This window comes from Cataglyphis hispanica, chromosome 19 (genome assembly GCF_021464435.1).
Source record: "Cataglyphis hispanica isolate Lineage 1 chromosome 19, ULB_Chis1_1.0, whole genome shotgun sequence".
NCBI classification, from domain to species: domain Eukaryota; kingdom Metazoa; phylum Arthropoda; class Insecta; order Hymenoptera; family Formicidae; genus Cataglyphis; species Cataglyphis hispanica.
In genome coordinates, this window is record NC_065972.1 from 1,450,638 (window position 1) to 1,467,671 (window position 17,034).

Genomic DNA, 17,034 nt, shown 5'->3' on the forward strand with positions numbered 1-17,034 from the left:
AATGACATATTATTTAGTACAGCATTATGTAAAAGATTTAATATTTATCATATCAAATTACTTTCCGATATTTATCACGATCGAATTTAGAAAAGAAATTTGACGAATTTGTCTCGCGCTCTATTACTTTACAGCTTGAGTGTCTCCGTGCGAATGATAACACGTAGGAAAGGCATTTGGGCGTCTCACCCCACTACGGTTCTATTCAAGTATCTCCGTATGAATAATAACAATGTCGTGATACATAAACAATAGCGCGCCAATGTTTACGCGACCAAGGCCGACCAGTTAATTCGCTGTCGAAATATTTTACGCGCTATAAAATATATATGCGAAATAATAAATTGTATAAATATTTTAAATTATAAATCAATATTTATTAAACGATTAATGTATCACAGAGCTTATCGTTATGTTAATCATTCGGACTTGCGATTCTATCATTTTATTGTACGTTCTCAATCCGAATCATATATAAATCGTCGAAAAATCAAACGATAAAGCATTGGCAAATATATTTAATTTTAAACATTTTTAAAGAAATAATTGTTATTTAAAGAGAAAGAAACAGAGGGGGAGAGAAAGGGGAGAGAAGAGAAAGAGAGAATTAATTATTAAATATATCAAATTATTTCCCGATCCTTGTCGCGATCGCGTTTAGAAAAATTGACTGTGCGTCTCGAGCTACTGTATCACTGTTATGTCGCCATGTGAATTATAAGCCATGAGTAATACGTTAACAATAGTAATAAGTAATTATATACACATAAAATAAATGGCGCATGCGTAGCGCGCGTTTATAAAGATTAAATAATAGAGATCGAGGTACTTAAATAATAGCGCGCCAATGTTTACGCCGCTAAGGCCAAATACATATGTTAACAATGTGTCATGTTACTGTGACAATTCACTGCCGAAATATTTTACATGCTATGACATATATATATATATACACCAAAAATATTAAATTTTATATGCAAGTACATTACAGAATGTTATTTACAGATGTAGTATATTAAAATTTTAGGCAAATTCATTTGTTTTTAAAAATTTTGTTAGGCAAACCATTAACGTTCCAAAAATTGAAATAATTAATTAACTGATCAACGTACCATTATAATCATAAATACTGATTTACTACATGTTTATACTCTTTAATAATTTGATATTGTTTCATCAGGTTTATTTTAAATTTGAATCAGCTTTTGTGTCTTTTATTTTCGCTTTATAATATTTTTTAAATACGTTGATGTAGTTGATAATGACATTTTATTTTGCTTTGTACATATTTCTATTTTCATAAATAATTTTCTCGTCGGCCATCAGTGAGAAAATAGATATAAAATAGCGCATGCAAAAATACGCATTCAATGTATCCAGGTCAATTAAATCCACAATGTTAATATTTGTAGTTGCCTTTTATACAAGAACAATAACAGACATTTTGATATCGAAGTTTCATTCATTCGTATGGATTGATAGCAAATCAAGCGAGTCTATCGAATTCGGTCAAACGACCCAATTTAGAGCTGCCAAATTCGATCCGCCACTACTTCGAAGAAGACGCGTGCGTGCATTTTACACATGTCTGCGCGGCCGACACGTGCGTGCCACTCGCACGAGATCCGGACTCCATTTAATTAGTGCGTCGAGCGAGCTTTCACGGCCGTTAAAGGATATTAATTGCCTCGGCAACGTTCACGCTTCCGGTTTCGACAGCGTACATGATGGATCAAGCAGGACATCGGCAGATGGAAAAAAAAAATGCTCTAACAAAGAAGAAAAAATCTATTACGCACGGTGATATATCGTATTTCATTTTTCGTTACATACATTTATTTATAAAGTAATTCTTTCATACTTTTTTTATACATATTTTACACGGAAAGAGGTGAATAAAAGCTTGTGCGCAATGATACGCGGAAAATATGACATACAAAAGAGATTTTTTTCTTCTTTGTGCCCTAAATTTTAAATTTTTAGTTTAAAAAAAAAAAGTTATTAAATCAAGCATCATTCAATGTCATCATCTAATATATTTTAATTATGGCAAACTTAATTTTAATTCCGCTTCGTACTTTCTCTCAACAAAGCTCCCGCTATCCACTATATCTTTGATCTATCTTCGCCTCGTATTTATCGGACTTCCTCTGAGAGTGGTTGCGAGATTTCCTTCCTCTCGATCTCCCTCGCCAAGTTGTCTGCTGCTACGCTCTTCCTCAAGCTACCGTAAATTGTTCTACTTAGCTAAGGCGAGAGTAGTGACCCTCCCAGCGAAGTTTAATTAGCTTTTAAATCCCTGCCGCTCATTATACCCTCCTTTTTCTCCGCCAAATTGAAGGGACGGGAGCTTCTCCTCTCCCATCGTCCAACTTCGCGCGAGTAATCGCGCGGAAGGGAAAAAGGAAACGCGCCTTTTCAGCAAGAAATACAACCGGGTAAAGAATTTCGAACGACACCGAGAGCCGATCGTCGTCGCTTCGTTTTAATTGGCCAGAGATACTTTTACTACTCGCCCGATACGGAATACAAGTGCGATAAGTATCATTACTACTCGTGATAATTAAACGCGAACCTTTTTCACACTTAAGAAAGAAATGCAAATTGATATCTGTAAAAAATTTTAAAATCTTTGTATTTTTCTCTTCCATATATTTCTATATTTCCAAATTATTCTTACAAAATCTGTATCTTTTAGGACTTCTTATTTAATATTTCAAATGTATTGATATTTACCTTGATCGCAAAAAAAAGCATGCGATTGCAAAAAATAATCAGCATTAAGTTTCAGGTGAAATGGTCGATGGTCATTTCACGCGAGAGAAACGAAAGATATTCTTGTTGAACTCTCGCCGGTCATTTCCGGCGACACGTAGCGCGCCCTTAGCTGTCTCACCTTTTGATTTATCACGACATAGGGCCACCCGCGAGGTAGGCAGCCCGTATCGGAAGGCTCCTCTATACGTGGCGATGATAAATCTCGGGCACTCTCGGCTACAGGCGCCGCCGCTAAATCTGCGCGAATCACGCAGCGTGCGGCCGATAATAAATCCCGCTTCGATCGCAAAACCATGTCTGTGCGGTAGCACGTATCGCGCGAGAAGGATCCAGAAATAGCGGGATTTATCTTGCAATTTTCAAGGAAATTAAATCTCCAGATATCAAAGAGCTTAAGAAGAAGAGGAGGAAAGTGCAAGATGCGATCGCGCCAAATTTAATCATCTGGAAATTGACAGTCGAAAGATCGAAGGTATCTAATCTCGGATTGCAGAATCAAGTCCTAAACTCGAACGAAATACGAGAAAGTTCTGAGGAATTCAGAGATGTAAAAGTAGGTAGGCAAAATGTTACGGAAGGATACGTAAATGGAAATGACGATACTGGAAATCGATAAGCGAACATTCAGAAACTGAAAAAAAACTTTGCAAAAGCTGAAATTTCCTTGAAGCTGTAAAGCTGTAACGATAACGATACAGCTTTTCTCATAGTCGATGCACCAACATTTCGCCATAGATTTCAACCAATAACCGTTTCGCCGTAGAGAATTCTGCAATATCCATGGAATCAACCAGTTTTCGTTCGAACGACTTTTCGCTCAACGAGATAGATAGAACGAAAGTGAACTTTTGTGTCTGCAAATAACAATATTGCCACTGTATATATTTAATATATATATATATATATATATATATATATATATATATATATATATATCTCTTTCCATTTCTCTAAAACAAAAAGAGATTATTTTACATGCAAAAATATTTTTCTCTTCTGTTTTTTTAATTAAAAATAGGATTAAAAAAATTAATAAAAATCAATATATAAAAATACTAAGAAATAAAATAAAAAAAATATATTGTATAATAAAAAGATTATAATAATAGTGAACAAACATCTTTATATATATTTAAGTTCAAAGTAAATGGCTGTAATAAAATACACAGACACTTCGAGGGGAGAGAAGCACATGACATTTCGTCGTTTGGAGTAATCCCGCGACGAAAACATCACCACATTGTGCATTATGGAAGGGCGAATATGGCGGGGATCCTTATGATCCTCCTTGCTATCAACTTGGCCGGTAAAATAAGTATGCCCGAGATTCGGCTTATTCTGAATAATATATCAAACTTATGAAGCGGCTTTAAGGGCGACGTCGCGGCAAATCCTCGTATTATAAAGTAGAAAGACCGAAATTGCGTGTCCGCGTGTTTGAACGATTATGTATTTCGGGGGAATCCGATAAATGAGAATTTCATATGGCACACGTGCGGAGAAAAGATGAAAGGGACAGAAAGAGATAGAGATGATATTCATAAATAAATGTATAGAAAAATAATTCACACAAAATTTAAAATATCAAAGATCCAAGGAAGTTAGATCTAAAAATTCGAGGCGTCGCCGTTCTTTTCCCGAGTTTTTCAACTCTGAAGAGCTAAACTTCCCCAGTTATAAAATCCATCTAGGCGAAAATCCTAGACAGCATCTACTACCCTTTCCTCGTCCCCTTTGTGTCTGGGGGAGATGAGCTAAGTTCATTAACGTAAATGAGATGATTCTGAAGAGGAGCTACTCGTCGTCAGAACCAGCCCCCGCGCATCCAAAGCAGGTCGCCTCAAAGCCTTCTTATCGTAGATTTAACACGTCGTTACGCCCCGTGAATACGCTGTGAATATACGTGCGTAGACGCCAAGCGGATAATTCGGATACAAAACTAATTTTGCGAACCCCTTACGCGCATTAAGCTCACCCAAGTCTCGCATTCAGCCCGACGAAAGTCCCGAATTGTGCTTTAATGAAGGTTCATTTTTCTCAAAAACGAGATACATTTAATTTAAAAAAGAACAATTTAATGACAAACTTGAATTGAAATTGCAAGTTGAATTGAAAATGAAAATCAAAGTAAAATCTTATTCAGTAGGAGTTGATTTCAATAATTCCAGTCAGTTTAATATAATTTTAATTGAATTTCAATTTAGTTTAAATTTGATTTGAATGATTAATTATTTATAAAAGACAAATGTACAAAAGACTCTATTTATGAGATTATAATAAGACTAAATCTATGCTTATATTAACAAAAGTACAAACTTTAAAAAACGGAATATACAAAACACTTATATTTTAAAAGCACATAAATTAAAATAAAGATAAAATAATAATAATTATAATAATAATAATAAAATATAAAGAGAAATAAATACAAATTAACAAACAAAAGTGATATTAAAATCTTTTATCGTGCCAAAATTTAGTGTAGATAATTCTAGGATAATAGGATTACATATTTAAAAAAAATTTTTAAATTTACCAAGAGCTTAGAAAGAGAATAATATAATATTATTCGCGATGTTATTCATCAAGATAGACATGCTCACGAAAGCATGTCTATCTCGAGTTACGGAGGCGCAGCCTCGTGCTTTTCGCGTTTCACATTCTCGGATCAACGAGCAAACAAGCATCCGGTACAAATATCCTTCTCTTCCTCGATACCTGCCCGTATTCAGACGGCAGGCAGTCGACGAGATGCATATCCGCGGAAAAATTTCGTGCAACGAGAACGGCTTCATCGAAAACGAAAGTTTCCGCTCGAACCTCGCCTCGCCCTAGCGGCGCTTCGTTCGAAAACTCGTGATTTAATTTTAGAAATATTCTCGCACGCTTTGGCTCAGTTTGCTTGTGAGATTCGCCGGGACAAAACGAGCTCTTTCGACACGCGCTTTTATCATTTTTATAAAAAAAGAAAAAAAGATTATGCGCGCCCACGATTATAACCAACAATAGTGAAAATATAGATTTTATTTTTTTTCTATGTTCTGCGAACCGTCAAAATTATAGTGACAATTTGTGATGATTGTGCAAAAGTGATTATTAAGATTAGATTTATCGTTGTTATCAAAGAGAAATCATCATATAAAATGCGAGAGTGAAATTTATTGTCGTTGCTCATTGAACTTTTTTCTAGGACATGCAAAAAAGGGTAAACAATTAATTTTCGACTATTTTACGGCGAGGATCTAAAAATAGAAATTGTTGCAACATAATAGTTTGATATCATTCGAAATATATCACCGCGCGAGAAAAACTTTTCATAAAATTTATTAAATAGAATTCTTTTTTCTTTTTTTATGAGAAAGAGAGAGAGAGAGAGAGACAGAGAGAGAGAGAGAGAGAAAGAGGTACAATAAAGGAGTTTAATAACCGGAGCGTGATAACGTGGCGGTATTTTCTCACCTCTCGAAAATCTATCATAAACATCGACAAAGGTAAAAAGAAGAATTAATGATGGATGCGGTGAATTCCTATAAGCTTATCCGCAACAAGCGGTCGGCAAAATAGGATTTGCTGCAATAATCGCTTACGCTCTCCCGTTCAATCCCTAATCCTTCAACAACATACACACATTCACAGAAAGAAATATAAAAGTTTGCCAAAAATATTTTATATCTCGTTATACAGAAAAAGCGGCAAAGAAAAAACCGAGCTCGTTAGAAATAATATTAAAACTTTAGATATAAATAAAAAGATAGAGAAATAAATGAAAATATAAGAAATTTTAAATATATTACTTTTTAATTATATAGATGCTAAGTATATGATCTTGCTCTCTTTTTTTCTTTCTCTCCCTCTCTCTCTCTCTCTCTCTCTCTCTCTTTCTCTTTCTTCAAAATTTTAGTACATTTATTTCATAAGGAAAAGATGAGCAAAGGCCCAAAAACAATTTAATAAATGTGTCTTCTCTATTTGATGGTTATATAAATAAAAAAGTAATAGTTTCGGGCGCGCAGTGGCAACGTATCTAGCCCATCAAGCCGTTATTGCGAGTTCACACCCTGAAGAGTGTGCATCGACCCGAAAATGTACAATTCGGCTCCGCTCGACGAAGAGGCTCCACAGTTGTCATCGTCAACGTTAAAAATAACGTGGAGAATTTTCCACAAGCGTGAAGCGTCTCACAAAAATTTTTACAAAGTTCCAAGAAGAGATCTTGTCACTTTGCGCTTCTTTTCGCGTACATTCTCAAGATTTTTAAAATACCAATTTTTATTTCAATTCAAAGTATCCTTCATATATATAATTTATATAATTATGTACAGTAAATAAATTGTCAGCGAGTAAAATTATTAAAAATAGAAAAGCATTACATATAATTAAAAGGCATTATATATAATTTAAAAGACATGAATTCAAGTGTGAAAAGTAATATTTTCTGACATTTTTGCTTTTGGTTATTAGAAACAGATTTTGATATTAATCCGTTGAAAAAGTTCTCGCAAACTTCTGCGATAAAAATATCCCATAAAAGCATATATATTTTTTATTAATAAGTATTTAAATGAAATTTCTCTGCATAGAAAGTTATGTCAAAGTGTCAAATGCAATTTTTAAACTCTCTGAAAATTTTCACATGAAAATATTACGTTGAAGGAAATTTGGATTTGCAGACTTTATAAGCTCGACAAATAAATCTAATATGATCTAAAATTTGCGTAGCGCGTATTTAAGTCTTCAAAAGTTGGGACCGTAAATGTCATAAATATCGGATTTAGTTGGTTGCTTTCTCTCTCTCTCTCTCTCTCTCTCTTTCTCTTTTGCGTTTTCCCGGATTAATTTTGAACTCAATGTCATTCATCCAACGTAAATTACGTCAGAATTACGAAATGCTCGTGTATATACCCCGTGAATATAAAACTAAAACTATTATCGCGATGTGCTGGAAAACATGTATCTCGCCCGTCATGATCGAATTTGCGCGATTACAACTTGTCGTTTGACGTGCGAATCGTTCCTTCACAAACTTCTTATTTCGTCGTATACGGAGATATTGCGACGTTTCCTTATATGCAAAATATTTTTCCCCGGCGATGTCATAAAATATATTTCGTCTAAAAATAGCTTCTCGCACCTTAAATGTAAAATCATTAAATAAAAAAAAATATTTTATATAAAAATTTTATCTCTCATATCAATTAAATTTTATCGCGTCAATTAAATTTTATCACGCTTCTCTCTCTCTCTCCGATTGTGTATTTTGTTTAATATGGCAATGTTGCGGAATGGAGTTTTTGACGGATAACGTTATAAGTCGAGAAAGGTCCAAGCGCGCTCTCGGCAATGTCCTCCAGAGACGATATTCTTGGCGGCACAAACAAGGGTGAACGTACGTACGAAGAGAGAGCGACGACTCGCGCGACTGCACGTACTCTTCGCCCCAAATAGAACGCGTCGCCTGTTGGTAAACTTCGTTCTCTCGCTCTCGTTCTCTCGCGACTTTCGATCGTCATCAGCTTGTTTTCTCTCGGTACAGTATTTTCGCTTAAATACATTCAAGGAATACGTGTCTGCGCATGCAGATTTAATGTGAATTGCGCGTGAAAAAATTTCAAGCAATAAAATAATTAAATATATCAATTAATTGCGTATCAATTAATGAGAGAATTGAGGACGGCCATCGAAATATATTAATCAAATTTTTGAAATACGTGTCAATGAATTTTAAATTTCTACGTAATTTCAAAGTATTGATTAATAAAAAATATTTTTTTATACATGTAAAGAGAGCGAGCAGAATTATATGTTTGATCTTGCTGAATATACATTTGATGGACCAACTTTGGTCGATCGGGCATAGTTAAAACGAGTACGAGGAAAATTGTCATGTTGAACTTTGCAGTGAACTGTAACTAGAATAAAATCAAGTGGCGTCCGGAAAATCGACCGACAGCTACAAAAATGTGAACTCCACGTGCGGAAAAGTAACTTCAAACAATTGCGTGTGGCAGCGGAAGCTTCTGAGCGAAAAGTTCCAACGACGGCCGAAAGAGCCAGCCCTTCGCATCCGGTCTCACGGCAGCCGGAAAAATTATTTTTACTTCAATCGCGAGTGCTTCGTCGCAGCTTGCTTGTCGCGTGTTGCCTTGAACTCATCATTCTGTGAGCCTCTTAAAAGATTGTACTTTACTACGATAATTTTTTTTTTCATGTGTCATAAGAACTCTAGTATCAAAAGTGATGTTCGTTTTTTATAAATTAAAATAAGTGTTTTGTGATAATTTCAACGGCATTGAATTCTCGCAAATATTGAGTTAATAATAAAATAAAATAAAATCTCGAAATCTGATTACAAATTTTGTACAAAGAGTTAAAAAATTGTTGGAACAACTTTTAACACATTAAACTATATTTAGAGTGCTTTGATACACGAACATAAAGCAAATGTCCAACATGTTGCGAATGGAGATGGTGGGTCTTCTATTGTTGGCCTGCACGCAGATTTTTACGGAGCACCGCGACTTGCGCGAATCGCGGAATCAATACGGTAATCATCAGCGATTTCACGATCAGGAAAGAATAACAAGAGAAGTTCATGTGAAGGAAGGCCGATTACGCGGTATGGTTATCCGACCAAGGACCAATCACAAATTGCAACTGGTTGACGTCTTTCTCGGTAAGTCATCATGTTTAATTGTCAAAAATTATATCGTACAATAATTTAATAACCCGAATAAAAATCTGTAATTTCCTCCATAGAAACAATTATAATTCTTTATTTCATGTTACATTCAATACTGAAAATAAGAATTTTTTTCTCGGATTTTTTTCTCCGCAATGAAAAGACAAAGAATGAAAAACAATTAACCAAACTATTAATATCGATCAAATAATTATTTAATCCGGCGAAAATGCTAAACTAGTTGATGCAGAGCCGACATTTCGTATGCAATAATCTATCATAAGGGTATCTCGATGGCGTTCGATACTCGGAGGAAACTCAGCTCCGGTCAATGAGCAAAAGTTTCCTGGAAGCTGCATATCCGCGCTTTGAGAGTCCCGATACGTCAAAGGATCCAAAACGAGGAGAGCGTGCTCGCGCTCGTGTATTTCGGGAACAGATATTACCCGCCGTCTCCCCTTCAGCTTTCTCGGTCCTTGCTCGAGTACGCGCTGCGCGTCCGTCAAGTCGCATCGCCACGCGTCGAGTTGCATCTGTGTGCATCGCTTTGTATATACAAAGGCGAGTTTACGCCGCTCGCTCTTGGTAATCATCCAAAGTGAACGCATTCGACGAAACAGTTCTTGCTTAAAATGCGTGTTAACTTTCTAAAAATATTAAAGTAAATTAAAAAGAGAAGAGATGTATAGAAATATTTTTTCATTTCGAAATTTGAATGGATTTCAACCAAATTGAATTAAAATTCTATGAAAATTGAAATATAATTAAATTGTTTGAAAGACAAATACTATATTTTTATGTTAATTAAAAATAGAGATATCATTTATTTAAAAAATTGTGCATGTATTAGAAATAAAATTTATTTAAAAAAATATATTTATATCGTTACTAAAAAAAAAAAAAAAAACTTGGAAAAAGTTTAATCTCTTTCGATGAATTTACTCTGTGATGAAAATATTAATTATATTAAATGATGATATATTACACGCAAAAGATTTAAATATCAAAAGCAGATTTAAAAGAATCTGTCTATCTAGAACAATTCTCTCTCGTGTGTTTTAGGAGTTCCTTATGCGGAGCCTCCGGTGGGATCCTTCAGGTTTTCACCACCTCGTTCACCGCAACCATGGACAGGGGTGAGGCAGTCGCAGGAATTTGCCCCAGTTTGCCCGCAAGTCTTGCCAAATCTTCGGGAAGAGGTGAAACCAGGCAGGTACGAATACCTGGAGAGACACCTGCCGTATTTGAGAAAGCAGAGCGAAGACTGTCTGTATCTCAACATCTACGCTCCTCATCAGGCCGAGGGTGAGTGCGAGCCATCACACGAACTAGGAGGGTTTTGTTGTCAACGGAAGTAGTATTAGTGCGTTACGGAAGTTATCGGCTTTGATACCGCAGTAGCAAATTCAATCTGTGAAGTCTGACTACGTCGAGAGGTGACTTTCGCTTCCGTGCCACGGAGTTAGATAGAAATATAAGAAATTCAAGTTTGCAATTTAATCAAACTCTCCCTAATCTCATTATCAGCTAAAAGGTTACTTTGACTTATAAGAAGTCCAGAGAGAAACCATCATCTTATTTAATTTAATAATCACTCTTGCTCCGACTAAAATCGATTCAATTCAGGAGCGAAATGTTCTCGCGATTAATTATTTGCACTGAAAAATGGAAAAAAGTTTTCAATTTCAACGAGAAGCAAACAAAACAAGAACTGAAATATTTTACACTTTGTATATACATATGTATATTCCGCGAATGCGATGATCCTCGTATTCGAAACGCAGGCGGGCGAAATAAACCTTCGATAAAAATGCATGCCTTGAATCGAAACTTTCTTAGATTTTTCTTGCTTTAACGCAGAGAGGGAGAGAGAGAGAGAGAAAAATACGACGCGTTATTCGACCTACTTGAAAAGAAAAAAAAAGAAAAAAAAATACAAAAATGGAAAGAGAGGATCAAGCTACCCGTCTCGATCTCTCGATTATGCCGATGCGTTCGGGGTTTCCGCATCGGGCTTTTCCGCGCGGTCAACTGCGTAAAACAGCTGCCATCGATTTACGAGACCGGCCAGCCGGTGTGTCACGGGATATGGAAGGAACGATCACGTGGGGCCCCCGGCTTTTCGCGTGCGCGTTCATAAATTCATTCGCACCCCCGCGTCCGTATATATTCATTCCGTCCGGTCGCTCGATCGGTCGCCCTCCCAACCCCCATTTCCACCACTTCACCTCCCCGCCGCCCATCGCGACGTATTCAACATTTTACAATACCGGTCCGGCCCGCAGTGGGTTAAACTCGTATCGCCGGGCCATTTACGGGCGTATGGAAATATCTGCAAGAATTCCAAATCGAATTGAACGCGGCTGGGGAGAGAAGAGGAAAGGGAGGATGAGAGGGGACGTAGCTCTGTGTATTGCGTTGTGAGATATCGCTCGCAAAAACCACACCGTTGCACCGTGTCAGCTCGCTTGTTTCACGCAGCGATACATCCGCCATGAGCCGTGCATTTTCACTTTTTTCCTCGCAATGAGTTGCCCCTTCCCCCTCCTCTCTCCTCAGTGACCAAATATGATTTCAAATCAAAATGCTCTATCCTTTGGCATGTATTTTAAAATTTTATCACGTTTCTTCTATGAATTATATTGAGCGATTCTATTTAAAAATATATTTGCGATATAAAACTTATATTATTAATTTTTTTTCACAGTTGATAGTCAACATTTTTAATTTGAGATACAAATTATATTGTACATATGTGTGCGCGATAATTCACGTATGGAGATAATCGACTTTGTTCACGTCCTCTTTCTGACGTGCAGACAAGGTTAATCTTTTTATCAGTGTTTGGAGAGAGTACTTCTTATCCCCTCCGATAAACAAGATAAGCGGCAGTGGATTTCCTCAGCGTTTTCTCGGTAGACATTAACCCCTTGAAGCTAGCTTGGTTCAAGGATTTCACAATTACCGCAATTGCGGTTGCTTGCTTATTTCGTGAGATCCGGATTGCGAGTCATTTGTAGAAAATAGATTGAAGAATAAATCTAATCGCTTAGATACATGCCGACTGTAAATCGTTTTTACAAAAAAAATTCGATGTTTATGACTAATCTTTGCTTGGCATTTAAACCTACTAAATTTAGCACAGAGTTGAAAAAAATCCTTGAAATTTTGTAGGTAAAAAACTTTTTTTATTTTTATATCCTGATACGTTAAAATTCCACAATTACATTCTTTTCATTCAAACTCCTTTTATTCTTCAACTCAAAAGGAGTAATTGCGATAATTGTTCTTTTGCCAGCACAGACTAGTTTATCATTTAAGCATACTCGACTCGCTAAAGTCATTGTGGTTTTCTTTAACACAATAGGAAGCACGTCGCAAGATTCACTCAAGGTTTTCATTTTGTTTTATTTTTATTTTAACGTAGAGTACATATATATTTAAGCCACTAACACAAATATTATAAGGAAAAGTCATAAACACGAGATTACACGTATCATGGGATTACTATTAATTCTGCACATTGAATTTGGAATAAAACGCGTTGATGACTACCTCGCCCGATGAATTCAACTCACGAGTATAAGCCGGAGAGGAAAACGTGTGCACGAGTGGTACTTGGAAAAGTCGCCGGAGTTAACACGAGCCTTTGTACAACCTTGTCGTTCTACGGTTCCAACGAGACCAATTTCTCTTTTAGCGCGTTTTATCCGGAAAGGGAAAGGGCGAGGAAAGAAGTAGAAAGGGCGGAAGGGATAGAAGGGCATACGTACTTGCAGCACTTTGTGGAGCTTAGCGCTCTGTCAAACTACGTATAATTATATCGACAATGCATTCATATACACGTACTTCATTCTCGAATGAAGTGATTCTCTCGCTTGTTAAGGTTTTTTTTTTTTTATTTAAATGCAGATCTCTCTCTTTCCTCGCATCTCACGCGAATGCGCTTGGCTCCGATCGTGTTATTAGATTTGGGATTAAGCTATTATTTAACATTGTAAAAATAAGAAGAGAATATAAAGTAGTGTATCAAAATATTATGATAAATTAATTTCAATTATCAATTTTTAAATTACACTTTAATAAATTATCTGATTTGGAGCAAAAGCATCTGAATAAACAAAAAGCTGAAAAAGTTTTATGCGGTTCTCTTTTCACATAATTACGTTTTTTTCTTTCGCGAGTATGAATATTTCCGCGCACAAAAATCATTTATTCTGCTAACGTTGCATGAATTTGCCTTCCGTGCAAACGAATATTTGAAAGAACTCTTATGAGGAGTCTCTTTGAGTTTAAATTAATAGAAGGCAAATAATCGTCCCCTTTGAAATATGTCGAATAATATTTAATGCTCTTGGAGAGGTGCCTTCCCCGTCTGGAGATTCTAACGTTATATCAAATGTCAATTGAAATCAATGGCATATTTGCCATTCTCTGTTTCTTCATGTAAAGATAAGCCTCGATCCTCCGCAAGCTCTTCTTACGATTTTTATATCCTATGGATTGTCTGAGAGCTCGTGCCGATTCAAATTTGAATATCGACGTGAGAAAGCTGGCGTTTGAGATCTTTCTTACGGTCGACGCATATATTCGGTACGCCATATTGCTTGCCTTCACCCGAGAACGAGATTTATTCGACTATGCCCCGTAGATCGAGCATTAATGAATTTTCCGATATTTTACAGCGCCGCGGGGATTGCGATCGTTGAAAGCCAACCTCCTCCCCTTCTGCTTCACATTTTTCGTCTTTATTTTCGTGTCATTTCTCTCTTTTTCTCTCTTTCACATACAAATTTATATAAGCAAATAAAATTATGAAATAAAAAGAAGTAGAAGAAAACTATATAACTCGTAGAACAAACAAATGATATTCTATTTACCTTCATTGTTTATCTAATGCTGTAAAATAATTGCAGAAAACAATCTCAGAGTAATATTTTTAATGCAATCATAGTTTTTATTTTGATGAAACACAATCATTTTTTTACTATTTTTTTCAAATGTTTTATTTTTGCAGATAAATTATATCGAAAAGAAAAAATTATATGTTTTGGAAAAAAAAAAACATGATTCTTAATCTTGTACATTTTTTATTGTCATCAAAAACGTCAACGTCTTTTAATTTTGAAAATCTGTATATTTAAAATTTAAGAATATTATATTTATAAAAACTATTTTATTGGACTTTGATATTATTGAGCAAACCTACAATCTTTCTTTCATAAATGCATATATTCTTAAAATCCGAAAAAAAGATTCTAACGTCCATATAGATTTTATCCCCGCGTAAGGTTTCAATATTTAAGAATGCGAATATATATTTTAAACGTAACAGAGGGGGCCCTTTTAACTTTTAACCCGCGGTCGAACGGTTTCGATTTATTCGCAGCCTCGACACATCTTTCATCGCTCGACCCGCGGCTTTTCGCGTGTTTGCCGGTCGAAATGCGCCGCGAATAAGTTTTGTTTACCAACCGTGCCGCAAGCGGTTTCAGATTAAAACGTCGAGATGGCCGCGTGGGGCCGATTTTTCCACCTCCTGCGATGAGGGTGCCATAAATCTCGAATAACGGTCGATGGGCGCCGTTCTCGACGTTTATGAAGGAGAAGGGAAAGTAAAAATGAGGGATGATTAGCATCGCGAGGAAAGTGTCACATTACTCCCTTAGATGGATGCGCTGTTAAAGTTTATAAGATATACTTAAACTTTTTTTTATCTGCTCTTGATTGCAAATAAAAAAAATTATATGTCTCGAATGAAAAACTTTTATAGAGAACGCACTCTCTTCTATATTTATCTTGTAAAAAATTTGTTAAAAACTTTAATTCTAATTTATTATATATAATATTTTCTGAGAATCTAAAGACTTTCAGGATTTTAGATTCGAGAATCTATGTCGAAGTTTTTAGAATAAGAAGCCTGTACAAGCCTCACAAGTTCGAAAACGTCAAAAATTATGGCAGGAGCTTTTACTCGGTTCAAAGGATTCGGTGGCACGATTTCTTTCAAAACTTTTCAATTGGATTTCCTCTCTTTTTTTTTTCGCGAAACGTCGCTGTGTTATTGGCAGAGAGAAATAACTTATCATTTTACTCTAAACAAGGATGAAGATAGCCATCGACGCGATGACGACGAATCGATACACGTTAAAATACAGCAATTGCTTCTTCTTATGTTCTTATGACATATCGGTTTCCACATTCTACAAGTCGTTATGTTGCCTCTATCATTTTATCATTTTATCGATATTGCCGATTAAAGTTTCCGATTGATAAAAAAAAAATGTATCATTACATTGTTGCTTTATTAGAAAAGTTGGGTGAGTGAGATCCCGAAGGGGAAAAAGCCTGCCAATGACAGTCGATGTTCTTGAAAAAAAAGCTCGAATCACGAAAAAGTTTGGCCGTCCAGACGTTACGGAGAATCCTCAAAAAATTGGCTTTGTTATGTCAGAAGGTGAAACCGTGCTTTCCTTCGTGCGTTTTCTTGAGTTTCGAAAAATACAAGTGTGCGTTTTCAACTCTCAAAGGGTGCGTCTAATGGCTCGTATCGCGAAAGTTATGTCTCTCGTTCGTCTATCTCCGCCGCTTTACTACTACTTCCGTTTAACCGGCATCGCATCACATGCATCATTTATTTATATAGGACATAGAAATGTAGGAGATTAAAATGTGTACAAATTGCAAATTATATTACTTTTCTATTTAAATATAAAATATATAAGATAAGAAAGAAAATAAATATTTAAAAAATTCTAAAATCTAAAATAACATTCTAAAATTGTTTGGATAATAATTGCATTAGTTTTCAAAATTTTTTTATTTAGAATGTCTTGAAAAATGTGATACAATCTCTATAAGTTCTTTTTTATGGAGATATCTTGAATTCAAGACGCGCACTTTCACATTCTATAGGATGTTGGAGTCTACATTTCTTGAATGTTAACTGCATCGAGTACTAGTTATCCTGAATCCCGAGTGTCCTCGAGTTTCAGGTGGTTTTAAGATTGTTCGCAAAATCTCCAGTGGAAAATATAATTCGATGCTGCTGAACCGTTTTGGTTGAAAGTATCATTAATATCCATTATCCGTTTCCGTAACCTACTTTCGTCGCTTTCGAGGATCTATTAAAATCACATGAGCAAACCGGCAGCGGGATCGACAGCTCCTTCAATACGCGAGAAACAAAGACCCGGTAACAACAATGACGAGAAACAGCGGAAAGTATCGTCTGGAGCGAAAGTTGCGGACGTCCGTCGCTACGAGAGCACGTCGTTTATTTTCGGTTCTTTCAAACTCTGCACCGAAAGGAAACGACGATCGCGCGGGTTGAAAGGAAAGAGCGCCGAACGATGCAATGGAGGAAAATAGACGTAAAGGAGCAAGAGAAAAAAAGATTGATCAAGAAAGAAGGAAAGAGAGAGAGAGAGAGAGAGAGAGAGAGAGAGAGAAAGGGAAAATGGAGGTATCGCTCTGGAAATAGAGGGAAGTGGAGGAATGGCGGTCGCTCCAAACCATTAGACAAATTTTATATATAGCGCCGGAAAACTCGTTCATTTTTCCCGCGTGTTGGTTAT

At 36.0% G+C, this 17,034-nt stretch overlaps 1 protein-coding gene across 6 annotated transcripts in view; it reads left to right on the top strand.

Annotated features, from left to right (window-relative positions):
* The first annotated feature begins 5,676 nt into the window (after window positions 1–5,676).
* Window positions 5,677–17,034, top strand: part of LOC126856509 (uncharacterized) — a 48,632-nt gene continuing 37,274 nt past the window's right edge. For 2 of the 6 annotated variants that reach the window (XM_050605061.1, XM_050605059.1), the window contains exons 1-3: window positions 5,677–5,983; window positions 8,562–9,451; window positions 10,520–10,762. In XM_050605061.1, the coding sequence (XP_050461018.1) occupies window positions 9,220–9,451; window positions 10,520–10,762 (475 nt within the window). In that variant the 5' untranslated portion in view covers window positions 5,677–5,983; window positions 8,562–9,219. Of the gene's footprint in view, window positions 5,984–8,089; window positions 8,240–8,561; window positions 9,452–10,519; window positions 10,763–17,034 lie in introns of all 6 variants that reach the window. The other 4 variants (XM_050605055.1, XM_050605056.1, XM_050605058.1 and 1 more) reach the window with 4 other exon arrangements.